Source organism: Salminus brasiliensis, chromosome 11, assembly GCF_030463535.1.
Source record: "Salminus brasiliensis chromosome 11, fSalBra1.hap2, whole genome shotgun sequence".
Taxonomy (NCBI): Eukaryota; Metazoa; Chordata; class Actinopteri; order Characiformes; family Bryconidae; genus Salminus; species Salminus brasiliensis.
The window spans coordinates 13,400,872-13,427,899 of NC_132888.1; the positions used below are offsets into that span (position 1 = coordinate 13,400,872).

Genomic DNA, 27,028 nt, shown 5'->3' on the forward strand with positions numbered 1-27,028 from the left:
ACACCACAACATGGCCCAAAAAGCCCTTCTCATTATATATTGTATAAACAAACCCCAAAGGGACTGCCAGGGCATCATGGGAGGGCTTCTGGTGGTATGAAGCTCTGCTCTGTCCTGGGCTGATTTCAGAGCTGCAGTCCGTCTAGTGCCTCTCAGCACCGCTAGAGCGCGCGACGCGACCGCTGAAGCTAAACGCCGAGGAATGTGAAGCGCTCGCGCTCGCGCTCGCGCGCTCTCGCTCTCGCTCTCGCGCCCTGATGGACTTGCTCGCGCGAACAGGCTTTGGACAGTGCGAGCGCGAGTGCCAGAGAGTCCCGCGAGCAGAAGCGGCAGCAGCAGCGGCAGCGCGCACAGAACGGGCGGAGCGCGTGCGTTCCCAGGCTAGAGCGAGCTGTTTTCTTCGGGTTTTGAGTCTCTTATGTTCGTCTTTTCGTGGTTTGGAGACGTGAGGCGAGCCGGAGGACGGAATGAGAACACGCTGGCGGTTTGGGAAGGATGTGGAGCTTGTTCTGGACTCGGGTGGACTGTAAACGGACTGTGAAAGACGCTCGGTAACGTTAGCAGTAGTTGGCACGAGAGGTCGGGAGCACCTTGAGGCTGGAGGAGGTGGTGTTGTGGTCTGCACTTGTGGCCGTCATGCTGAACTTCGTCTGATTACGTCTTAATTGGTCAGTGTTTGCTGAAGTCCGTGGTCAGGGATGAAGACGCGTTGATGCTGGATGTGTTATGAGCGCGTGAAGTTTCGAGGTGCTGTACGGAATGGGTGAGGCGGCTCCGGGTCACGCCGCCGCCAGGCCCGCTGCTTTCCCGATGCTGGGCGCCGGTATGGTGGGCCCTGGGCCACCCGTTGCCCCGGGCAGGACGTCTGCAACGGCGGCGGCGGCGGTCCCTCCGCTGCACAGCGCCATCGTGGAGCGGCTGCGCGCGCGCATCGAGCTGTGCCGGCGCCACCACTCCACGTGCGAACGACGTTACGAGCGCGGCCGCGCGGAGAGCTCGGAGCGCGAGCGCGAGAGCACCCTGCAGCTGTTAAGCCTCGTGCAGCAGGGCGGTGCGGCCCGGAGGGGTAAGAGCGGCCGCGCGCTGGACCAGAGCAGGGCCAACAACGAGCACAAGGGCCAGAGCGGTGGAGGGGAGTCGGAGAGCAAAGCCAACACCAGGATCGCTGTAAGTTCTACCACACACACACACACACACACACCACTGTTTTCACAGACTAGTCTGGTCTGTGCATGGTCTTTAATCAGCCAGCTCCTAAACCATTAACGAGCCCTTCACCAGCTGAAGTGTGTGTGAGGGTGTGTTAGCACTGAAATCTGTAGGACAGGGGGTTTCTCTAGGACCACTGAGAACACCCAGTTTTTGTTTCACTTGGTTAGTAACCCAGTAACCAAAAGTAACTTTCCAAGAAATGAAAGATAAGTAAAGACAAGATATTCATAACATTCTATGAAAGATACAATATATGTCCAAATGTTTGTGGACACCCTTTCTAACGTGTTCAGCTACTTCAACTTGCACCCATTGCTGACACGCATTTGCAAATGCACACACTCACAGCTTGTCTAGTCCCTGTAGAGAAGTTAAGCCAATAGCATAGGACACTAGGAGTGGGTTACATGGGTAAAAAGCCCCCCCCCCCCCCCCCCCCCCAGCACTGAGCTGTGGAGCAGTTGAACTACGTCCTGTGGAATGATGGTGCTTCATCCAATACTTTTGGGATGAGTTCGGGAGTTGAAGATGTGGTGGGGTGGTGATCATCCAACATCCTGACCTCACTAATGCTCTTGTTGCTAAATGCAATCAAACCCTCACAGCAATGCTCCAAAATCTAGCAGAAGACCTTCCGAGGACAGTAGAGACAGTTACTTCAACAAAAGCAGGATACACTCTTTCCAATACCCTTGAATTCGAAGGAAATAAACAATGAATGAGCAGGTGTCCCAATACTTTTGTCCATATAATGTATATAGGCTAATTCATATTAACGGCTGACCTAAAGCACTGTGCAAATAGATATTAGGCCTTGCTATAGATAGTGGAAACATTGTAAGCTTAACTGTAAGATTTTATTTAGCATAGAAGCATATTGGCACTGTCATGCAGAAACCTAGCATCTCCAAAACTGCAACTTTACAGGAGAAGGAAAAACCCATATTGGCTTTCAGTGAAAATCAGAGTAAAATATTTGAGTCCAAATCAGTCGTTTTCTTTTTTTACTGTTTCAGTAAAGCAGAAGTTTATTTATTTTACCACATATAAGAACTATAAGAACTTGAGGAAACCCTTGAGGTCAATAGGGCAGGCTTTTGTTTGCTGGGTTTGTATTTCACACACTAATTGAATTGAGTAGTGTTGTGTCTCATGTTATTAACCCTATCAAACCTTGAAGAGGTAAAAGAAACCGTATGTTCAGAGTCTTTGGCTTGTCGCCTTCTAACTTCACACTGGCTGTAGTCAGACGGATTATCACATGGAATTGGAGGTTTCTGTGAACTACTGTATTTCATGCATACAAGAAGCATGATGCTGTCTTTATTGTTGGTTGGACTTTGATAGTTTCTCTGTGGGTACAAGGGCTCATTCAGAAAAGAAATCAGATTTCGAGTCTTTTTTTATTGATTTCTTAATTACCAAAACTATGAGAACTTAAGGAAACCCTTGAGGTCAAAAGGGCAATGCTTGGCTTTGGTTCACTGTGCATATATTTCCCACACTCCTCTTCGTGTTTGACACCTTTCAAAGCTGGAACCTCAGTTATATACTGGGTCACTGGTATGGTTGGGCACGGTCGAGCATATACTCAGTGTTCCACTAAGAAGCTCAGTTAAGATAGATACCTTTTGTTTGTTTCCGTGTTTCATAAAAGACATACATAGCCCTCATAAAAGACATAAGCAGTGACCTCAGGATGTTGCAGTTCAGCAAACACAGGACTAAATGGCCTTGTCCTGTGCCATCCATTGTCATGGTCTATTATCAGCGCTTGACCAAACTGCTCTCAAAGCACCTTCTTGAATGATGCTCTGCCCATAAAACAGTTTGAAGCACGCGCCCCCGCGCATACATGTTTAGAGCTATTGAACACATTTCCTGGCTGTGTTTACTGTGCCTAACTCAAGTCAAACAGGCCTTGAAAGCTCAATTGTTGGGGGGGGTGCGCCCAGTGATTAAGCGCCCTGGGCATCGGGATGATTTTGTTATTTCCTAATTTCAGGGTAGTGACAGATCTGGGAACAGAGGGAGGGAGGGGCATACGGAGCACGCTCTCACGGAAGGAGACCGGCAGTGCTGTGAACAGTTTGTGTTTGCTCATCCAAAACCTGATAAGCAGATAGGGCTCAGATAGGAGACTACAGACACTTTAACTACATTCAGCAATCCCCTTGGATTAGCCGCTGGAAACGATGCCTCAACAAGTCTGGCATTTCAGACACATCCATCTCACAGAGTAGACCCATTAGCGCTTGGTCGTACAAAGGTTTTTAAAACTTTTAAAGCCGCTTTGCTGTGTAAACATGAACGGGAGTAGTCTGTGCTTCTGTAAAACGTCGAATCCTTCCATGAGATGTTTAGAATATAACAAAATGACTGGCTCTAATTAAGCCTAACATGGCAAGTATGAACATAATATGAGGAAGGAGGAAATGCCTAAGTGTTTGGTGGCGCTTCTTGGCTTTGGAGCCGTACGAGAGCAAGCTGGAGCTCGGCCCGACCCTGGATAAACTCTCCCGTGGCGTGAAGCAATCAGTCCAAGTCCTGAGAGGCCACCCTCAATCCAGAACCAAGCTAGGGTTCTCAGAGTGGATCCCAAGAACGCTCTCACGGTTGACTTTCATCTTAACATGGAATAACATTAGTCTTAAATGGAGCACCATTCAGCCTTGGAAGAACGCCAGACTTCCTATTCCGCTAGTAACCCAGAGCAGAGGCTTCTTTATCTCTCTGACTAAAGTTCATTTTTCCTTTGCTCCAGGAAACATGTCAGCTGCCTGCAAAGAACCATACACCACATGCTTCCATCTCATTTTCCTCACCGTCTTTTAGTGCTTCTCCTCCAAACTTACCCACCCTAAAGATACAAATTGAACCATGAAAAAAAGGTTTTAGTCAGAAACAGGAGTAAAGCTGAAAAAAGTGGAGGAAAGTTAGCTAAGGAACGAGTACGTGCATAAGGGGAGTTTGGTGGAAAACTCCAGCAGGATTGTTCGCGCTGCCGAAATCAAAGGCATTCCGGTCTCATCTGTGCTAGCTCTCCTAGCGGCATCTTTGTGAGGCGCCCCCTGTGTACGCCTCATGTTTTATTCACAGTCTGTGAGATGGCTGAGGCTTTGAAGAGCACTGAAACTGTTCAGCATATACATCCCTTGCTTCCATTTGCACAGCATAATGGCTCCAGGTCGAGATTCCCTACCTCAATCTGATTCAGGACCAGCTCTCCCTGCAAAATCCAAACCTCGATTGTTACGAGAGGAATGATAAAACCGGACCCAGATAAGAATTAGAGTCCGATTCCTTCCAGCTCCACACAATGGAAAGCAATCATTGGGACGTGAGCTCTCAGAAGCACAGACTGTCCGTCTCGTATGGGCTGGAGCGGCACTGTCGTCCATTTCGTCCAAAAGCATGTGGCTCGACTTGAATACCAGTCGTGTTTTGAGGGCTTAGATTTATCCCGAGGACATCTGGTAGCTATCCTTGATTCAGGTCCAAGAGTTTCAACTGTGCCATAGTTACCTTTGGTCCAGCTTATTGAGAATGCAAAAAGGGAAAACCAACGCAAAAGGCTTTGGCCTTTGAAGCCTGCATACTGATGTGTGTCATTTCTGAAGCTTTATTAATGCATTGGACCAGTAGTACATAGTTTATGGTTTGTTTCTGGTCATTGGATTGTGCAGGTATTGTCGATATGAGAGACTTTGTTTAATTGAACCAAGTAGTGTTGTGTCTCATGTTATTAACTTTAGTAAAAGATCATATGAGTCTTTGGCTTGTCACCTTTCAACTCTTTGGCCTGTCGCTTTCAACCTTTACACTGGTTGTAGTAACGTGGAATTTGAGGTTTCTGTGAGCTGCTGTATTTCATGCATACAATAAGCACCATTCACCATTCGTAGTTGACTTTTTTTATCAAAGTAACAAAGATTTGATGCAAAGTTGTTCAGCATTAATAGATCATGTTAGTTTCTTATCAAAAATAAACAGCACCTTTTAAATAAAAGAGTGAAACACCGGCAAAAAAGGGCGTTTCAGTGTTAGGTTTGTAATTTTTTAAAGGTACTATGGTCTGTTTTTCACTGTAAAATAGTTCCACACTGCAGACACTCAACTCCTTTTTGTACCTTCTGAGAGTGTCCTCACTGCCTGCTGATAAATATGGTCCGTTAATGGCGCCTCAAAGGCACTAGATGGAGCTCTAAACTGGATTGGGATTAAAATAGCCGATACCCGATCCAATAAAACCACCTTCCTAATAAAAAATAAGCTTTCCTTTTACTCGGATTGTATGTACATGTTACAAAGAAGAACACAATGAAGTTATAAAGAATGTTTCAGTCTGGACGACTTAATGAGGCAACATATAGGACAGCCAATCTGCACTGTGGTCAGTTACATATATCAGGGTGAATGGCAGGCCAAAACAGTCCATTTAATTACAAAGGTTAAAGAGAGGTCGGAAAACAGTTGTGTACTGATTATGTATTTCCTTTAAGGGAGAAGAATATTTGAAACAACAGTGTGTGTGTGTGTTTGTGTGTAAAAATTAGAAGGTTCAAATGGTGGAAAATCTGATAGGACTGTGGTTGACAGTTGGCCAGAGCTGTGGACAGCAGCAGGAATGTGCTGAGGTCTGATCCTAACAATAAGCTGGAGTGTAGTCATTGAACAGTTCTCTCATTTAGTTGATCAACTGCATTCCAAAACCACCACTATACTGATACAGACCGTTTAGGAATCATGTGAGCTTCTCAGACATAGTTTTGCAACCAGTTTCATAGTGCTTGGAATTCTGAATGCCGTCAAACATTTGAAGCCATTGAATTAGCTTATCTTAGGAACATAGCCTCCCTTGTCTTAGGACAGCACTGTAATATTCATGTGAAGCTGTGAATGTAAAGGGGAAAAGGACCACACTTAATGTTTCAGTATGTCAGCCCGGGAAAAGGGAGCTGCAAAGCTATCCATTCATGCCTGCTATGATTTCTCAAGCACAGAGAGTGCTCTGAGGTCCGTCAGGGTTTTTCCTGCTTGACTAAATAGGATGGATTGGAGGAAGGAGTGCGAAAAAAGGGATGAAGAGCGGGAAAAGAGGGTTTGGCTCACTGTGTCCTCCGACAAGCAGGGCGCTTTGTCGGACTTAACAGAAATCCGACCCCTGTGGGAAACTTCAGGTGTGTATGTGTTCACGCATGCCTGATAGAATCTCTGAATCTCGGTTCAGGAGAGCTAGTGTCAATCTCGAACTTATCTTCATGTAAACACAAACAAATAAACTGCAGCAAATCTGGGTAATCATCCTTTACTTTTGGTAATGGTCCTTCCTTTGATCTTGTGTTACTCAAGAACTTGATACAGGTTTGTATCAGCTGTTAGAAGTACAGTATTGATTATTTTAAAGAGACCAAACCATTGAAAATGGACATAAATGGACATTATCAGTCCAGACTTCTAGATTCAGATACTAGTATACTAGTGTACTGGGAGAAGATGAGCCAGGAGGACAGTAGAAGACTAAAATATGCATATCATTATCATTCAAATGGAAAACTAATCATTGCTGATTTATTAAGAAGATAAATAGATGATTTTTGAAAATGTCAATAATGAATTGTCAAATGTCAATTCAAATCAAATGTAATTCTGCAAATCTCAATTTTGAATATAAAAAAATACTGCAAATCCTGTTGATCTGTGCTGGTTGAACTTCCTCAGTGCCATAGGCAGATACACGATATGGACAAAAGTATTGGGAAATTCAGCGACACGAGTGTGGTAGTGAGGTCAGGATGTTGGATGATCACCACCCCACCACATAACCAACTCCCCTTCCTACCAAAATGAAAATGTTGTGTGACAGTCACATTTAAGTTCTATAACTAAATTAATTATGCTTTTGTGGCCAAATTAGAAATGACAGTAAACTACATACACACATCCTGTCCTGGCTTATGCTTTTATATGACCTAGCTGTAACTTGTAGCTGTTTGCTTGTGTGGTTGCTTTAGTGTTCGGGACCATCCACAAATAATATAAAAATAAATGTCATGATTATTAGTAATAGAGGTAGTAGTAGTATATCTGTCTCTATTTCAGGTAAAGTATCTCAGGTAAAAGTATACGGTATGTATACTGTATAATCCCAATAACTAGAAGATTTAGGAAACTTGAACTTTTCCAAATGTTGAGTGACAGCAAACGTGGATGAGGGACTGAGCGGAAAGGGGATAATTTGGGGGACTTATGGGTCATGATCCTTTGCCAGGAAATGAGAAAGTGGGCTCCTGATGTCAATGGTGGACCCCTGGGTGGGAATGCCGGGTCACATTGGGGGCTTCTGGCTAGATCAGAGTTCATCACTGTTTACACTACAACTCAGGATATTTCTCGCAGCCTGGCCAAACGGCTCGGCGTTCCCAGGCTCTGCAACTCTCAGTCCTGCAGAGCCCTGAAAAGGAGCACAAGCACTCTCTTTTTCTCTCTTTCCCTCTTCTCTTGTTCCCCTCCCTCCCTCTCTCCCTCTTTCCTCATTCTCTCCCTCCCCCTCTCCTTTGAGGTCAAAGTCATTTGTGTTGTAGTTATTTTTCCTCTCTTTGGTGCAGGCAGCCTTGGGAGTAAGAAGTTATTAACTGTACACTCAAGGAACTACGATCAAGCTTTCAGATTCTGATTCTACTCTGAGAGAAACCCTTCTCTTTTTTTGGTCCAGAAACAGAAGAGTGTCAGTGTGTGGTGGGACTGGTGTGTGCAGAGTTTAACAATGAGTTTCAAAGAACTGCGTGCAAGAGAGATTTGATTGGGGATCTTCAAACTGAACCACGTTGTGAGCTATTTCAAAACCACAGCATGGACATTATCAGTCCAGACATCATGGAGGTCCATAAATTTACATGAGTTGCTAAGGGAACCTGGTTCATGTTGACATTTGAGCTGTTGCAATAGGCGTCCTGCAAGGGCTGCCACGATTACTCGATTAAACTCAGTCACTTCATTGGAGTAAGCAATTAAACAATATACATCATGAGGAATAACAATTATTAGACGGTGGTTTGCTTGATGATAATCCAGGATTGTTAATTCCTCCTCTAGTCTCTCACCCTGCGTGCACATTGCAGGTGATAAAGTCGCTCACCATCACCTGTGCAGCAGGTGGTAAGTCGCTGGCGTGCGTGTCCACCTCCAGGCAGCATGTTGCACGGTATTGCGTCTTCATACAAACCAGGAGGTTTGTATGAAGGAACAGTGAGCAGTATAAACAAACAAAGCATCTGTAGGCTTCCTTTATTCGCTAAATGGTACATGTGAATTTACTCAGAATCTGCTGATGTGTTTAACAAATAAGCAGCACTCCCTCTGAAAATGTTTGAAGTGAAATTGACCTGTAAAATCACTGTACATTTCTCAAAAGTATTATCCCTCTATGGATACACGAGAGATTGTCTAGCTGACTGCTGGTGCACTTTAACTTTGGTGAAAACATCATTACCTCAATTTTAAGAACCTGTTTTCTGATTGGTAGTCGTTGCCACGTCACTGCTCATTTGCATAATGTTAAGCAGAGATCAGAATTGGTATTCAAAAGTTTACTGACCCCTGGTCCTATTAAATGTTGCTGATGTCCTAAGTGAAAACATTTCCAAAGTTTATCTACAGAGAAAACAGCTGCACATTTTAATGCACAGTTACAGTTTAATTGCTTCACTTATTAATATATAGATATTAATATATATTAATATTAATATATTACATAATTTGTGGAAAAAATACTTAAAATGTTGTATTTACAAAAATATGGCATATTTATTATAAAAAATATTACATATTTTAGTTTTTTCCAATGTATTAAATTCAGAAATAAACAGAAATTGTACTTTAAAAATGTGTGGATAATACCATAGATCATTACAAAGAAGATAAAAAAACATGTGTCCGATCTTTCACATATAACTATATATTAAGTTTTAAATTTAATTTTCATTATCCAGTGTAGTATTTTAAATATATATAGATGTATAGTTTTGTTCAGTAATGGTCTCTCTTTTAAATAGTCAAAATAATTGGTAGACTGTGATTCCTTAAATAATATATGACCATGTTCTTTCATCAGATTAATTCCATAGAGCAACATTAATTTTTTTTTCTTTACATAAATTGTATTTCAGCTTTATTACATCTAAACAGTCACTGTTGCTAGATGCCCCGGAGCATGATGTGCTATATGTATACACACAAAGAAATATCTGAATGTTTTTGACTCCACTGTTTACAAATAACGATAGTGTAAACAAAGCAACTGGAGTGTGTGTTATCAGGTTACAAGGTTTCCTGTTTAGCGCTGTAGAAAATGACAACATGCTCTCCATTCTCTATTATAGACCTCTGGGCCGTGCTTTCCCTTGTTTGTATTGTTTGGTCATCAGTCACACAGGCTGCTGTTCTTTGGTCCAGCTATTGAGTTTCTCAGCAGTGAGTCTGTGTCATTTGACCCCGGGTTGCTGCTCTGCTGTCCAGGATTGACCTCTTTTTGTCTTGTGTTGTTGTTCTTGCAGTTAAGAAAATAAGTCCCACATTTATTCCTGTTTGCACTGTTTAATCAAATGTTTTTAGACAACGTGCTTAAGAAAGCTCAGAACATGTGTGGTGTAGAGTATAATGCAGATACAGAAGAACAAGAAGCAAGCCTTCTCACAGAAAAATTGTAAGCATTGAGTCAAGTACACAAGTAGATGGCTTTGTTCACAGCATATATTTACTGCATTGCTGTAAAAAATAATTACTCTCTGTAAGTATAGGGGGAGCCAGTTCATTATACTTTTTGTTATATTAAGAATTTCTTTAAATAACTATAACTAGGCTAATATGCTAAAACAATATAGTTTATTGTAGAGGTGGCTTATATTGTAAAAATATTATATTACATTTTTAGGATGCACTATATATATATATATATATATATATATATATATATATATATATATTATTAATATATATATATATATATATATATATATATATTAATTATTATATAATATTATTGTAATACATGTAATCGCAGCCAAAATGTGTCAGTAGAGACAGATAAAAAAAACACTATTTAAAAAAATTACTTAAAACAGTGAAATTTATTGCACTTTATCCAATTTTAACAGTGTAACTAATTACACTGTTTGTAATAAAACATGCAGTTATTCAGTGTTTATTGGTATTTATTATGCATATACTCTATGAAAAGCATATTGTGCATCACAATAACATATTGTTTTTTCACAATACAATAAAATATTGTCATATTGCCCAGCTCTAGTTTACAGTTTATTTACATTTAAGGCATTTAGAGCGACTTACTCAGAAAATACCCTTAGCTAGTTTATATAACCTAGGATCCGAAGATACCTCTTAAGCCTAGATACTACAAAACACAAAAGTCAACATGGAGACCATAATACTTGACACTACACTTCGTCCAAGTACTCTCGGAAAAGGTGAGTTTTCAGTCGGCGTTTGAAAACAGTGGGAAAATTCACTCCACCACTTCAGTGCCAGGACAGAAAAAAGCCTGGATGCTTGTCTTTTTCGTGGACCTTGAGGGATTGTGGGTCAAGCCGAGCCATACTTGAAGCTCGAAAGGCTCTTGGTACTGACCAGCTTTTGACCATTCTCACAGAATAAACTATTCGTCCATTAAAAAACAGTCTTGAGCTTTGAATTTCAGTTTTCCTCCGTGCAATATAAAAAGCAAAAAACAGGTTTCTTATATGTCTTACCAAGTTCAAATATCTGTGGTTTGGCTGGATCTACCTTCAGTAGTTTTACTCAGGTTGGATTTGAAATTGACTGTGTATGAAATGTTATGAAATATTGTCCTTTGACCATGTGGCTGAATCTCATACACATGTCTAAAATATTAAGCATTGTTTGAGTATATATATATATATATATATATATATATATATATATATATATATATATATATATATAAACATTGTCATATGTCCACATACACCACTAATGCATGCACTCAGCGCCCATTGCTGACACAGCTTGTCTTGTTCCTGTAAAGTATTGCCAATAGAATAGGAATCTCTGGAACAGATAAACATGAACCTGCTGGCACCATGCTTAATGCCAGGACTGGGCTAAAGGGGTAAAAAGCCTTAGCATTGAGCTGTGGAACAGTGGAACTATGTTCCCTGGAAGAATGTAAGACTTTTGGGAGTTGGGGATGAGTGATGAGTGATCAAACATCCTGATCTTGTCACTGAATGCAATCAGATCATCACAGCAATTCTCCTATTCTCTCTTATCTAGTAGAAAACCTTTTCTGGATAGTAGATACAGCTACTCCAACAGAAGCAGGATTTTTAATATCCTTGATTTCAGAAGAAACAGAAGTCCTAATAGTTTTGTGCCTATAGTGTATTTCCATTGCTATATGCTATGTGTTTGGTATACTTGGAACAAACAAACACACTGTACCTGCTGCCCTGGCAGGTCTGAATTATTTCTATAGTACTGACGGTATTATATTATATTATATTATATTTAATATATTCATCTTTTGTTAAATACAGTCCTTCAAATTAACAATACAATACAAATTGTTTCCAGGAGTAGTTTCTCTATGTCTGTGCTCAGTGGGACTGTTTTCTAATAATATTTTGGCATTTTTAATAATTTCATGTATCACTGAGGGAAGAGGTTATGCTCACAGAGATGTGCACCAGTCTGCCAGTGTGTTTATCAAATCAATCTAAGAATTAGGACAGGACTGGTAAAAGGATCGGGCCTCCTGTGCTTTTGAACAGAGAACTGCGTTTTTGCATATTGGGATGATATTTATTTATTTCATGACAGAGAGGGAAGCTGATGCCTTCTTGTAGAGGAATGGGGTCACAGTGAGGTCAACTTTGTTATGACAGACATGCCTCTCTATCTGGATACCCTATCAAAGCATTCAGCTCTGTGAGTTTCACTGCACTTAAACGTGGGATGAGAAGACGCTGAGGGAGTGTTTGTTTTGCACTTCTCTGTATGCAGTGTTTTGCTCTTTTTAGAAGCTATGGCTCCACAGAAGCAGTCTTCCTTCGCAGTTTACAACCAGATACCAGTCTGTCTGTCTAGCCTTTTATCTGTTGTGTAGTCTTACCTGTTACAGTGCACTGTAAGACTAAAAATGCTGTGTTATGGTAAAATGGAAAATGATTGGGTTGATTCATTTTAATCTGTAGAAGTCACAGTTATTGCTGGTGTTAACAAAACTATGCTGTAAACTGATATGAGTGATACCAAAAGTACTGTGTGGAGCACCATCATTCCAGAGAACACCAGCGACACAGTTCCACAGATCAATGCTGGGGGCTTTATACCCCCATTAGGCATTATGTGCCTATAGGTTCATGTTTATCTCAAATCAAATTTTATTTGTCACATACATAGTACATAGTACATACATTATCTGCTCCAGGGTGACCTATTCTATTGGCAGTGCTTCTCTACACAGACTAGACAATCTTTGTCAGCAATGAATGTAACCTAAAATAGCTCAATGAATTCATTGGAAGGAGTGTTCACGAACATATAGTGTACTCATATCTTTTGGGCAAATGTAAATTTTTACATTCAATCACTGTTTTGTTTACAGTATACTACTAAAAACTTGAAAATTCATAGTGCCACAAAATGTTGACAGTTCTCTAAATATTAAGGGAATAATTCTGTTAAAAACATAGTGCAAGAATATTTAACATTACAACAATTATTAATTCCAGAAAAAAGATGGAAAACTCGTGTTTTGGCTAATATATGGCATTTCACTGTTACAGTGGTTTAACAGTATTTCACTGCGAAATGTACAGACATTTTTTACAGCATACACAATAATCCCACAAGTTGTTTGTAGAGTCAGCTGTGCTGGTTTAATAATATACAGTGGGTTTCTGTGTGCAAAACAACCTGAGTAAAAGTCACACCTTCCTCATTGGTTCCTGGCACTATATATTTGCATAATGGAGGTGTCTTCCCCCTCACTCAGCATCTCACCATCATTCCCTCTAGGCTACTATCTCTTGGGTATGCAGCTTCATTTTATGTCATGTTTATATAATAGTTCTAGCCTCAGTGTTGTAGGCTGTAAGAGTAAGTCCTGCATTATCACAAAATTATGTGGTTGGTGTTCTTGACAAGTTCAAATTAATCAATTAAGGAACGGCTTAAGTATTTAAAAAATGCATGGTTGTTCATCCTTTGCATTGAGATTTTGGGTTAGTTCAAGTTTCAATTAAAGTGTTAAGACGTTATAACCTAATGTGCATCTAACATGCAATGTTTAGCATAGCGTAAACTTTTAACAATGTTAAAATTTGTTAAAATTTGTTTAACAATGTTTACCTTAAATACTTTGAGGCAACTCTTTGCTTTTAATAAATATAAAGGATAATAAATATAAAGTACATTAATATTGCTTTAAATAAATAAATAAAAATGATATCTGGGTGTACAGTGCATCATCAATGGTTTTATATTATTGAAGAAGGTGATTGCAAATGTTTTGATAATCATGTGAATCATGTCATTGTGTAATTTACTATGCAATTAAAAGATTACATATGAATAGTAGAGCAGGACTTTTGGAGGTTCCTTGAAGGTTCCTCAAAGCACCTTAAGAGGCACCTATTCAGTTTCAAACTGAAGTTCCTCAATGATCTAATACTTTCTACTTCTGTAAAAGTATACTTTCTAATTCTAAGGGGTTAATATAACTAATTTAGCAGCTAAACTAATTAAAGTCTTAACTGAAACAAGTTTGGAGCTGTCCACAAATCCTATGAGTGAACACAACAAATCAACTTTTTTAGCATGGTAGTTATGTGGCTTATGCTGAGTTGCTCATGATTTATTCACACCTGATCTTAAGCCACTGGCTTGACTTTTTTTGGGATGTTGGCATATAGGGTAAGTCTAAACTCTGTATAAAATAACATTTTCTAATGGAATCTTTCCATTGCAGTGTGACATTTGAGTGGCTGTGTTAATATAAATTACATACTTTGAACACATGCTTATGTTTAAGTGTAGGTACAGCACAAGGCCACTGTGAACTCTGCCCTAAGAAAAAAGAAAACAAGGAAACCCCCCTGGTAGGAGAAAATTATAGCTAGCTTGGACAAGGGCCACTTAGTGCTATAGTCGGCCCCTTTGTAAAATAACAAACCATTAAATCTATCACAGTAAACGCTACTATTACTTTTGGAACCAGGGGAGAACTTAATGGTGTTAAACAGTGGGATGGAGATTCCAGCCTATGTTTAGCTCAGGTGTAAACTTGACTTTTTGATGTCACCTAATGACTGCATTTTTACTAAATGAAAACATATCTACAGATATAGGTAAAACTGCCCCACTTAAAGCTTCTCAGGATCAAGAAGATCACTTTAAAGAAGACAAAATAACAACTGTAATTCTATTTACAAAATAATACTGTGGTTATGTATCACAGTAGTCTACTGTGTATACTTGTAGAAGACTACTGGCAGCCAAATACTGTACATTTACAGCAGTCTTCCTGTTAACAGAGAAGTATTACTCACATTGATGATTAGCTCTTCCTAGCTTTTTAGTCAGCAGTGTGACCACGCTGGAAACCAGAACAGCAACAACTGTTTGGAAAGCATGAGTTACACTAAAGACAGTCAGGTTTTAAAGGTGCTCTGTCAGAAGTAGGTGAAATAGGCAAGTGTAAGAATCTTAAGTGCAAGAGTGTCTTTGACAAGACTTGTGGGGACTTTGACAAGGTCCTGTGGGGTACTCCAGTGGTCAGTACCTACCAAAGGACAACCGGTGAACTGGCAACAGGGCCATGAACCCCCAGGGCTCATTGATGTGCGTGGGGAGTAAAGACTAGCCCATCTGGTCCAATCCCACAAGGAGCTACTTTGGCCTGTAGACAAACTGCTGGAAAGGTTAATGCTGGCTTGTGGAGTTTGTGACCAGATGGGTGAGATCTGTTTTGTGGTACCAGTGGGACCTGCACAACTTTAGGAATGTGTTTTTTAATGTAATGATTGATCGGCGTACAGTTGTGCTGATATTTTAAATTGGAAAGCTGACAGTAAGGCTGTGTGTTGTACTTCCAAAATAAAACACTATCATGGTTGGATGAACAACACTTTGTTCGAACACAATGAACACAATGTGTTCAAGCTTGGGATTTTTAACGGGATGCTAGAAAGTCTCACCCCAGTGCTATAATATTCAGAGACAGGCTGCACAAGACTCCACAAAGCCCCACCTTTGTAGCATGCTGCAAATAACACCCAACTGATGTAAAATCCAGCTTTTTTAACCTCTTTGGTAAGAAGCTTAACCTTCTTCTCCTGGAATAGACCATATTACAGAAACCTGCTGTATTTTAGATTGATGCAGAATTTCTGCTGTGAATTTACAGCAATTTCAGTGTTTTATATCATGGCAATTTATCTTATTCATAGACACTGATATGGAGTTGGTCCCTCTTTGCAGCTCTAACAGCAGGTTGGAGCTCTGCAGTGATTGAGTCAGCAGAGCTTTGGGGACTTTTATGCACTATGCGCCTCAGCACTCAGCGACCCCAACCTATAACTTTACAAGGTCTGCTGCCACTTCATGGCTGAGTTGCTGTGGTTCCTAAACACTTCTACCTTTCAATATTACCATTCACAGTTGATGGTGGAATATCTAAGAAGGAATAAATTTCACCAACTGACTTGTTGCAGCTGTGCCATCCTATTACATACAGTACCACACTGGAATTTGGTGAGCACTTTAATACCACCCATTCATTCACAAGTGTTTATGAAGGCAGACTGCATGGCTAGACGCTTGATTTTATACACATGTGGCAAAAGGACTGAATAAAACACCTAGATGCAATGATTAAGAGGTTTGTCCCAAAACTTTTGTCCATATAGTATATGACCATACTGTGTGTGTGTATATATATATATATATATATATATATATATATATATATATATATATATATATATATATATACACACACACACACACACAGTTGGCCTCACTCTGTCTCTGACTAGGTAGGATGCTTCCCTCTGCCCCTCACCCCCCCACTTCACTCACAAACTGGATTTGAAAAGAGAGGCAGTGGCTCGGTTCGGAGTGTAAGGGGAGTCCCCGTTTTTGGGTGGGAACTGGTAATGACTAAGACATTTTAAGAAAGAAAAGTATGGATTGCCAAGGCATCAACAGATCTGCTTCACAAAATGTTGGTGGTTAATCTATATGCTGAATTTTCCTGACGACTGTCTAGGGAGTTTTAGCTACCTCACAACATCTCTACAAGTCTTTTCCAGTTTTTTTAAATGACCTAATTAAAGAGGGAAGGGGAAAACTGCACTGAGTAGTCTATATAGAAAGTCACTGATGTTGCACAACCTTCTTTCTAGCGTTAAAACCACATTCATCAGTGTTCCTCATCTGACCACTTCAGACCACGTCTTGTCACAGAGCCAGTATGAACGTCTCACTAGTTCAAAGTGAGGCAGACACTTTTTTTTCTGCACAAGCCTGTGAACACAAGTGGTCTTATTCAGGGAACTGAGGAAGTCAGGAGGTGGTGGGAAGAAAGGACGAGTACAGGCTGCGGGAATTCTTCACTCAGAAATACTAACATTAACAGTAGGAGCCATTTCACAGTTTTAAACACTGTCAATCATATTAGCTTGTGTCTTGCACGTGAAGGCGCAGCTTTATTTCAAATATTGTAGGTTATTTTACAATGCGACGTCTAATGCTGTTCATTAGGTAAATCGAGGTAGGTATTAGGTATTCTACAAACATCAGTAATAGAATATTGTAAGGCACATTTTTAGCCACTCCTTATTTTTACAATATCAAATAAATGTATCAAATCAAGACGCTATCCAGTTGTATCAGATCAAATTCAGAATTTTTGAATCGTTGCACTCTAGTATGTACAATTGGTCTCAAAGTAGTTATTAATTGAGCCAGATATTACTGCTGTCTGCCAAAAAGCTTGTATCTCTAAAGTGGCAACTTTACAAGAAAGAGGAAAAAACCTCAAATGGTCATTTTGGAGCATTTATATTGGCCCATTCTTTAAGACATTCTGACACAATATAAATTATATTATGTGAAAAAGTCAAAAACGGCAAAAGAAGAGAAGGTTTTGTCAGACAGAGACAAAATGTCACATAAAAAAGTGAGTAATTAATATAATTTGCTTTTGATTTCCGTTCTGTATCGACAGGTTCAAGTCTACAACTTCAAATTACTGCATGAGTTCTAAGGCTTAAGGGGTTAAGATGAAGGGATAATAAAAGATGACTGAGGACTAGAAGCTGGAATACTCTGTCTGTGTGTGTGTGTGGGTGTGTGTGTGAGTGAGTGAGTGTGTGTATGCATGCACGTGTGTTTGAGGTGACTTCGCTGGCTCCTGGGAGGCATGAGCTTTGGCGCCTGCTGCCCTCACAAACCCGCCGCTGTTCTACCTCTCTCTCTCTCTCTCTCTCTCTCTCTCTCTCTCTCTCTCTCTCTCTCTCTCTCTCTTCTCTCTTTCTTTCCCTCTCTCACTTTGCCGCTCTTCCATCCCGTACCCTCGCCACAGATGAACTTACATTCTTGTTGCTCATAGGTTCATATTCCCTCCCACAAGATACAGTGTCAGAACATTTAGTATTTTACAAATAAAATTATGAACTCAAAGCAATTGTGTGGCCAAAATTACTGGCCAAACATGTGTAACTCGACTCAACTCAAATGCAGTCAGTCAGCAAATACAACAAATATGTTTGGTGTTTTCTTCCTGGAGTTTTGTACTAAAGTCTAAAAGCTAAAGTAGCTAACAATAATGAAAGCTTATTCAGCAGTTACCATTGTGCAAGTTGGTTTAAGACATCACACATTCCTCTCAGTACCTCTAAATTACTTAGAGGTAGTAATTACTAAATTACTACCTCTTAATTAAACTGTAAGACCCTAGTCAACATTTCTGCCCCTTTCTAACAAATGCATAAAATCAAGTATACAGCCATGTACTCTCCACAGAAAAACACTGGCAGTGGAATGTATCATACTTAACAATTTTAACATGTCAGTCTAACACATTTCTGCTTTGAAAGAGCTACCACAGTCAACAGTAAGTGATGTTATTGTGAAGTGGACAAGTCCACTGCCTCTGGAAACAAAATCAGTACAAGAACTTGGTTTTCATAGCCAAACAGCCACACACAAGCCAAAGATCACTTGGCATATCCTAGCTGGGAAGTGCCAGATGTTGGCTGGAGTTGTGTAACCCACATTACCAAACTACATTAACTCCTGATGAGTCATGCGTCATATCTGGCAAAACATAGATTTGGTGGATGTAGGAGAACACTGCCTTCCAACAGCATAATTTTGTAGAAAAGGATTGATGATCCTGGGCTGTTTTGAATGGTTCGGGCCTTTTGAAGATAGAACCTACCTAATTCAGGGACATTCCAGGGAATTGTGTACTTTTGTGGAAGCAGTTAGGAGAAGGCCCTTTCCTGTTCCAGCACGACTAAGCGGTCCATAGAAATTTGCCTAGTTTCTTAGATGAGAAAACTGTTCAAACCTTTTAGTCAATATTGCCTGATGTGATTTCATCAGACAGAGGTACAGGTAGAGAGGATAGGTCTACAGATATATATATATATATATATATATATATATATATATATATATATATATATATATATATATATATATAGTTAAAAATGTGGAAACCTCTTTTTTGTGGCTCCGCAACAGAACGTATGAGCCTTGTCATCCAAGTCACCCAGTACTCTTGTTTGTTCAGGTACACTGTGTATCAGTAGCAGCACAGTGGCTTGCCTGGGAGCGAACAGCAGCAGGCAGTGCGTTTTGTGATAAACGAGTGTGCCCTCAGCTCAAGCCCCAGCGTCAGTTTGACTTGTTGACTCATCAAAAAAAAGAACTTGTTCTGTCTAGTAGCTGTCAGACCTGTAACGGATGGGGGGCTGGAGCCAGGAGTCTGCAGGCAGCCCAGTGAGACTACACTGCTGCGGTTTGCCTGCACTAGTGTGAATGTCCCCCTCAGCAAGCTGAATGTTGGCTAAATGAATCATTAGAAACTCAATCAGGCCTTAACTGCAATTGAACATACAAGGAATTTGTCTTCGGTTGCAGAGCAGCTGGGAGTACTCAGCAGCCCACAATAACATTTTTATGAACTTACTCCCTACTTTAATTTCCTCCCATCAAGTCCACCTTTGACTTTGACCCTGTTTACACCTGGTCACTTTATCCATCTTGAGTATTAGGATTATATCTGAATAAGGCCAAACCACATAAAAATACAAGTGTAAACGCACCCAAAACTCATTTAACACAGATACAAATCCAATTACTCAAACAACTTTAGGAGGTGGTCTGAGACGCATTCGAGTCACGTTATGTCTAATGTGAACGCATCCGTCTCTCCAAATGCATTTGACAATTATCCATATTTTGTCCCACATAAGTCGAATTTCACTCTAATCAAAGATGCGTTTTACTACTGAGTGTAAATGCAAAACGCTAAAATTGTATAAGGATACACTCCAGATACTAGTCACATGAAGTGACCAGGTTGATTATTTTCTCATTTTTATCTGTAATATTTTATTAATGTACCCCTAAGACATGATATGTGTAAATACCCTCGGTTTTGATTGCCTGCCCTCTATTGTACCTTATTTAAGAAGCAGCCCCGGTTGAAATGCTCCTCTTGTAAATTCTTTTTCTTTGTGACATTACAAAAACATTTGATCTTTTATTTATTTAAAATAATTGATTTCTAGTTATACCCAGTTTTCTACCCAATTTAGAAGGCCAATTACCCAATCCTCATTCATGTGGAGATTCACTATCACTAGCAATGCCCCCAACACTAGGAGGGTAAAGACTAGCATGTGTCTTCTGATACAAGTCAGCCACCTCCTTTTTTCGAACAGCCACTAATGCAGCATTGCGGGGTAGCTTCGATGCTACAACAGCTGACAGACGCCTGTACTGACCAACATCACACTAGGAGTGATGTGGGAAGGAAGTGCCGTCAACCCACCCGTTAAAGAACAAGGCCAGTTGTGCTCTCCCAGACCCAGGCTATGGATGGCAAGCAGCATGGACCGGGATTGGAACCATCGATTCCTGAGTCATAGTGGCAGTGCCTAAACAGGCTATTTTTAAGCTTAGTTTCTATTTATGAGCTGAATTCTACTTTTGGAAACATACACATTGTTTACACTCATCTTTAAAAAAGCAACAAACTCTATCACATTTCTTTAAGCTTGCTCTGTGCTGATGTCCATGTAACCCCCCGTTCAGTGAATAATTGTGATGTTGCATTCCTTTCATAACTGTTGTAAGGCATAGTGTGTGTTTGTGTGTGTGTGTGTGTAAGTGTTTGTATGAGTGTAAACGAGTGAAAAGGGAACATTCCTTTCTCACTCCCACTCCAGTTCTCCCCCTCAGCTCGTCGCTGCCACCCCACCCCCTGTTTCCTTCCTGTTCTTATTTTAGCATCTGTTGGATGTTTTTTTCCCCACATCCGGCAACAAAGAGAGGCTTGTGCCATATCCTAACTACATGCTCTTCCGTGGCAAGGCTGCAGGGGCATGATCAAATATTTTTATAAAACAGCTGAATGTTCCTCTGCTTGCCCTCTCTCACTCTAACCTGTCTAATGTAGTTAGCGCTGAGATAGATGGGCCTCTGTAACGGGGTATACCCTTGCTGTTATCTCTTCGTAATGGGATTTTCTCAGTTAACAATGTCTCTCATGTTTATCTTTGCAAATAGCTGTTGTTTTTGAGCGATAATGGCCATTTAAACCCTGTGGTCAGAACCAGGCATTAATTCATCAATATTTAATATTCGGAGATTGGCATAGGCCAGGATTCGTAAATATTTAATGCCCGCTATTGCAAAGAGAGGAGGACTTGCAAGTCTTCTTTTTAATATAACTGACATCAAGGCCACAGTAGCTCAGATAACCCCTCTGTACAATTGTGGTGAGAAGAAAAGCATCTCCGAATGCATAAAACGTTAAACCTTGAGGCAGATGAGCTGACCATGTTGGGTTCGACTTCTGTCAGCCAAGAACAGAAAGCTGAGGGTGCAGTGGGCACAGACTCAACAAAACTGGACAGGTGAAGACTGAAAAAATGTTTTGCCCAGTCTGATGACTCTGGATTTCTGAGGCACACAGATGATAGGGTCATAATTGGGCACCAAAAGCTTGAATCCATGGACCCAACCTGGCTTGTGTCAACAGTCCAGCCTGGTGGAGGTGGTGCGGGGAATGTTGTCTTGGCACACTTTGGGCTCATTAGTACCAGTTAGTCATTGATTCCACAGAATGCCACAGCCTATTTCCAATATACTGTGAACTCTATGCCATGTAGAATTGAAGTACTTAAATTGCAAACATTGTGCGAAATCATTTGCAGCAGTATTTAGACAGCTGTGCTGCCCTTTGTGCATGAAATGACACCATGAATATGGAGGATAAAGTGCATAAATATAGAGGTTAAAACTAAGTTACTTATAAGCTTATATTAATAGGATTTAGATGATCTGCTGTGCTGCTGCTCCTAATTAGCTGTGGTCATACAGTCTCTTGCAAACATTTGTGCACCCTTGGCTTAATAAAGCTATCTGTCATTTAGTTAATTTATTAAGTAGTAAACACAGCCTCTGTAGATGATCAAATGTAAAACCCAATATTTATAATCATTCATAATGTAGTTACTGTTGTACATAGCATAAAATCAACATTGTGAAGGCTGTAGACTGGGACCTCCACCTGAGAGATTTGAAACTTGTATAAATTTAAAATAACAATGAAATATAAGAAGATTTGATGTGGCTTTTAAAAACAAGCCTTTAATCTGAAACTAATATTCAGTCTGACATGACTGAAGTTCTGCATTACAGTGCAACATGAGCCTCAATTCTACATTCTCAGGACTTTACTTCAAAGACTCAAGACCTGTCTCAGACTTCGACCTTAAAGACACAAGTCTTGACTTAGACATCTACATCAGAAATTTGAGACCCCAAAGACTGGATATTTGTCTCAGACTTCGACCTTAAAGATTCAGCATTTAAATCTGACTTCCACCTTGACCAAGACTTGCATAAATCAGCGTGCTAATTGCACTCAGTGTCAAATTTTCAGTTTCAAATAATGGCCAAATGTAAAGCAATAACCTTTCTTTATTTTTAAATAATAATAAAAACTCTAATTCCTTTGACTTTTAAAGGGGACATTTTATGAAAAAATCTACTTTTTTGTGCTTGTGCACATACATTTTTGTGTCTGGAGCCTCTTCCAAACCACAGGCTGTAAAATAAAACAAGCCTGTCGGTTTTTGTGGGCTGCCTAGGTCAGAAAACGGAGGATCCAACAAGGTGTTCAGATTTGGCTCCCCTTCTCGCCTCCATATGAGTATCTCTCCATGACTTGTACAATATAAAAAAAATGGCACGCCATTTCTTTTTCCACCGAACACCAGAGCTGCTACTATCATGTCAAAGCTAACCTAAATGCGGGTTGGCTGCACAGACTAGCACAAATCACTTCATAGCCCCCCAGCTTTATATTTGATGTTTATTTTTGATGGCAACGTCTCAGCTAACGTCGGCAAAAACCTGTGTCCTAACTGGTTCGCCAAAAGTACCATCTTGGGCTGGCTTTTTGCCCTGAGCTGTGCCGGCTCTGTGCATCTTTTTAGCATTAAAATTAGTACTAGCAATGGCTTTCTAGCTAATGTTCTGGAGGACACTAACATCAACCTGTTGCCGACGTGTTTTTGGCTTTGCACCAAGCTTATTTCACATGCTTTCAGCCTTTGCTTAGCCTGATGTGCTGTGTTAGTGTTAGCTGAAGTTGACTCACCCTACCAGTAAGATGATGAAGCTGTCATGTCTTTTCTGCTTACTTTTTCCGCATTGTCCGGAGAAGTCTTTAGATTTTGAGCAGAAAAGAAATCTGATGTACCCTGAAGTTCTTGATTCTAACACTATGACTGCAAAGTTTCTAATGAAAATGGAATAACGTTTTCTATATTATTCGTCTGCTTTGACTCCAGCAAACCGTTTGGGTGGGGGTTGAAGGTAGCAGTGGCCTTTTACCATTAAAAGGAACAGACACTCTCAGTGGCTATTCTATACAGGGCTGTTTTAGACAGGTTGAGAAAAGTAGTGTGGTGCTCAATCTTTGTGGTATTTTGACCAAACCATGTCACAGACATTTCATGAAGACCCCAGGAAACTGTGCTAACTTTTGAAGAAGGGCTATTATCATCTTTAAGGATTGGGAAACGTTAAAAAAGTGACAACACGGTTTCATGGGGAGTTTTGGACTGAACAGTCATACTGAACACTGCCCTCAGTACGATCACATGATTTCTCTCACTCTGTGTCCCCCCCCCACACCCCACCCCCACAGCCCCCCTGTCTCTCTCTCTCTCTCTCTCTCTCTCTCTCTCTCTCTCACTCTGGTTCACATGAAGCCCACACGCAACCACCCGTCCGCCTGCCGGGGAAGGGGGAGGGCAGTGCCACATGCACAAACACGCTCTGATAAACTGCTGCAACCTTGAACTCTCGGTGCCACTGTCAGAACCTCCCTTGGCACAGTGTAAACACAGCTGTACAAAACCGACAAACACCACTAATAGCAAGCGTGCACTAATAGAGTAAGAAGAGCCCTGAAATCTAGTACTACAGTACTGTCTTCACTATATAAGCCCTTTGTAACTTGTCACAGTCATGAGACTACATACAGTGCAACATTACATTACTTTCTTTTTTTTCATTCCAATCCCTCATTGGAGGCCATACGCTCCAGTCACAGGCCAGTCACACTCTGGGTTTGTCAAAGAAAAAGCAAGCCAACAATCCTGTGTGCCACAATGACGACAGTTCACAAACATTGGAGCACTCTAAACACAATATCCTTCAGTTGTTCGGCTTGCTTAATGCTGGTAAATGTCACCAGGTTGATGGATGATTGGGTTAGGAGTTGTTTTGTGAGCGCGTCTCTTATTTTCCCATGTTCTTGGCTGGATTCGGTGGGACCTCCACCACGGCCTGCGCATGTGGCTGCCAATATTGGTCTACAGCCCTTATTCGGAATGTAAGAAGTGTGTGGGAGTTGACTGGGGTTCAATTCCTACAGCTCCCTCCCTTCTCCATATTGTGAAATCATCTCATAATGCGTCCCTTTGTGTCCTATTCAGAATTAGCCCATATAGCTTGTATTGTAAGCATTATTGTGGCTCTCCTGAAGTCAGTGAATTGGATTTAGTCGTCGCTGTGTTGGGAAACAAGCCAAAGGGGAGCTGAGAGCTGACTCCACTGTAAACTTGAGTATTACGAGCGTAAGCATTTTTACCAGTATTGAGAACAAGCTTGGAAGAGGTTTTTATGGCTGAAAATTGCTCAGAGGTAACTCGCTAGGACTCGTGTGTATAAGCGTCTGCCTGCATTCACAAATCATGAAAGCTTTCTCTTTAAATTTATACATAAAACATGCAGACCAGACTTGAATGCTCATCTCTCCCCTGCAGTTCGTTGTGTCTTTTTTTTTTTCTTTTTCTTTTTTTCTTTTTTGTCAAAACAAGTTTTTGGAGCTCACAAGACATAAACAACAGAGCCTGAGCCAAGTATTAACCCCCATGAGTGCCGTTCCCACAGGAGACTTACCGCACACAGATTTGCATGGAGCATTACAGCAAGTGTGCAATTACAGGCACATTAGCGGAATCACCTTAGCTATTGAGATGGGACTAAAATGTATCAGGACGCATTTTTCACATATCCCATAATATCATAACACCAGTTTAGTCTCTGGGGCTGCCATTGCCAGCATTTACATTCTGTGCTGATTTTTTCTGTTACTTGACTAAATGACAGCTAAGCCAGTCAAGTCAAGTACTCATTTATGTTTCAGATTGTGCTTAGTTTAGATGTAATGTGTAATTGATCTGTTCATGCTCCACCCACAAATATGTCCATTCCTAGCAACTGTTGCCATGTTGGATTAGTTTTAGACGTTCTATTCAACCTTTTGCCAAAATATGCAAATTGTTCAAGTTGGGCCGCTGTAGTTTGTTAAGGGTGCTACATAACAGTTTAAAGTTTATAGTGCTGTGCTACTCATACAGAACAATCACAACATTCACAGTTGAAAAATCACACGTATTTCTTTATTTTTTTATCATGATTTATTTATTGAAATTTTCACATGCCATTTTGTGGTCACGTGATCACGCTACACATTATGACATGAATGATCATCATGTGAAATGCCATGTGATATTATATAAATAATATTACATAATAAAAATAATTTTAAAAATAATAACAATCACATATGATCACAATTCATATGACATGATCACAATTCATGATTCATGATATTACATGATCACAATTTACACAATTGCATATTATAACATTATTACTCATGGTCACCTGTTTATATGCCACATAATCACATTATTCACATGATTTGTGGTCACATAATCACATGATGTCACATGATCACATACAATAACATTATTCTAATATATCCGTCTATTCTAGTCACATTTTCACATGATTAATCACACAATGATATTTCTTAAAAATTACTAATAGTTTTAGTGTCTCTCTGGATTGAAAAGGATTTTCCTTGACCAGCCTTCCACAAAAGACTGCATGTGTTGTTGGACTATAGATGGGTCAGTTAAGGCAGTCAGTGTTAACTTTAAAATAAATCTTTAGTACAAAATGACTAGATCAGTCCCAGGCAGGCTGAGGCTATGAAACCAGGGTCTTACAACTTTGGACTGTGGCACGGTTAAAGCATGGTTAAATCTGACTATAGGACACAGCTGCACTCTTGGAAGAAAGCCAGATGTTGGTGAAACTAGAGAGTAAGAGAGAGAGAGAGAGCTAGAGTGAGCACAGGAAGTAGCTCGGCATGCCATAGGAGTCGTCTTTGAAAACAGGAAGGCAGCTTCCCTGCTTATGGACTTTTTCCCGTGGCAGGGAGTTTGGGGGGCAGTGGGCTTTTGACGTCTGCTGGGAAAAGGTGCTTTTCCCCGTTGAACTGGAAATGACCATGTATGGGCAGACAGGCTACCGGAACTGGTGTTTGGTGGCAGTTATTTGATACAATAGCAAATTATAAAGTGGTGTTGATCACGAATTATGGAATATATAACAAAGCATAACATCATAATACTTGAAGACATATTCATGATAACTGTAATGAAGCTTTCATAATATCAGTAAACATAGTGACTCATTTAGAAAGGGGTATTAAAACTATTTGTACAAGAAATAAGCGCTATAAAACAGGTAAAATGGCAGTTCAGAGTGTTTTAAAGTTAAATAAAGGTGTGAAATAATGATAATAATGGTTAAGCCTAAAATATACAGTGTACTAGTTTGATATCCAGTGAGCGATTTGTTACTTTGCAATTTAGTTTGCAGTAACTTTACACTTGTTATTTTTATTTACAGCTGGTCTGTACTATGATCAGCCATAACATTAGCATCACTGAATTTATCTACAGTAGCATCTGCTAAGGGGTGGATATATTAGGCAGCTTGAAGGTGATGTGTTACAAGCAGAAAAAAATGGGCAAGCCTAAGGATCTGAGATACTTTGACAAGGTCAAATAGTGATGGCTAGATGACTGGATAAGAACACCTCCAAAACATCAGCAGATCTTGTGGGGAAAACCCCCAAAAGTGGTCTAAGGAAGGATAA

General features: G+C 40.4%; 1 protein-coding gene across 1 annotated transcript in view; it reads left to right on the forward strand.

The window, feature by feature from the left end:
- Positions 1 to 321: 321 nt before the first annotated feature.
- maml2 (mastermind like transcriptional coactivator 2) overlaps positions 322 to 27,028 on the forward strand; it is a 57,626-nt gene continuing 30,919 nt past the window's right edge. Inside the window, exon 1 of the mRNA XM_072691823.1 lies at positions 322 to 1,167. Within this exon, the coding sequence (XP_072547924.1) occupies positions 760 to 1,167 (408 nt within the window). The 5' untranslated portion in view covers positions 322 to 759. The remainder of the gene's footprint in view (positions 1,168 to 27,028) is intronic.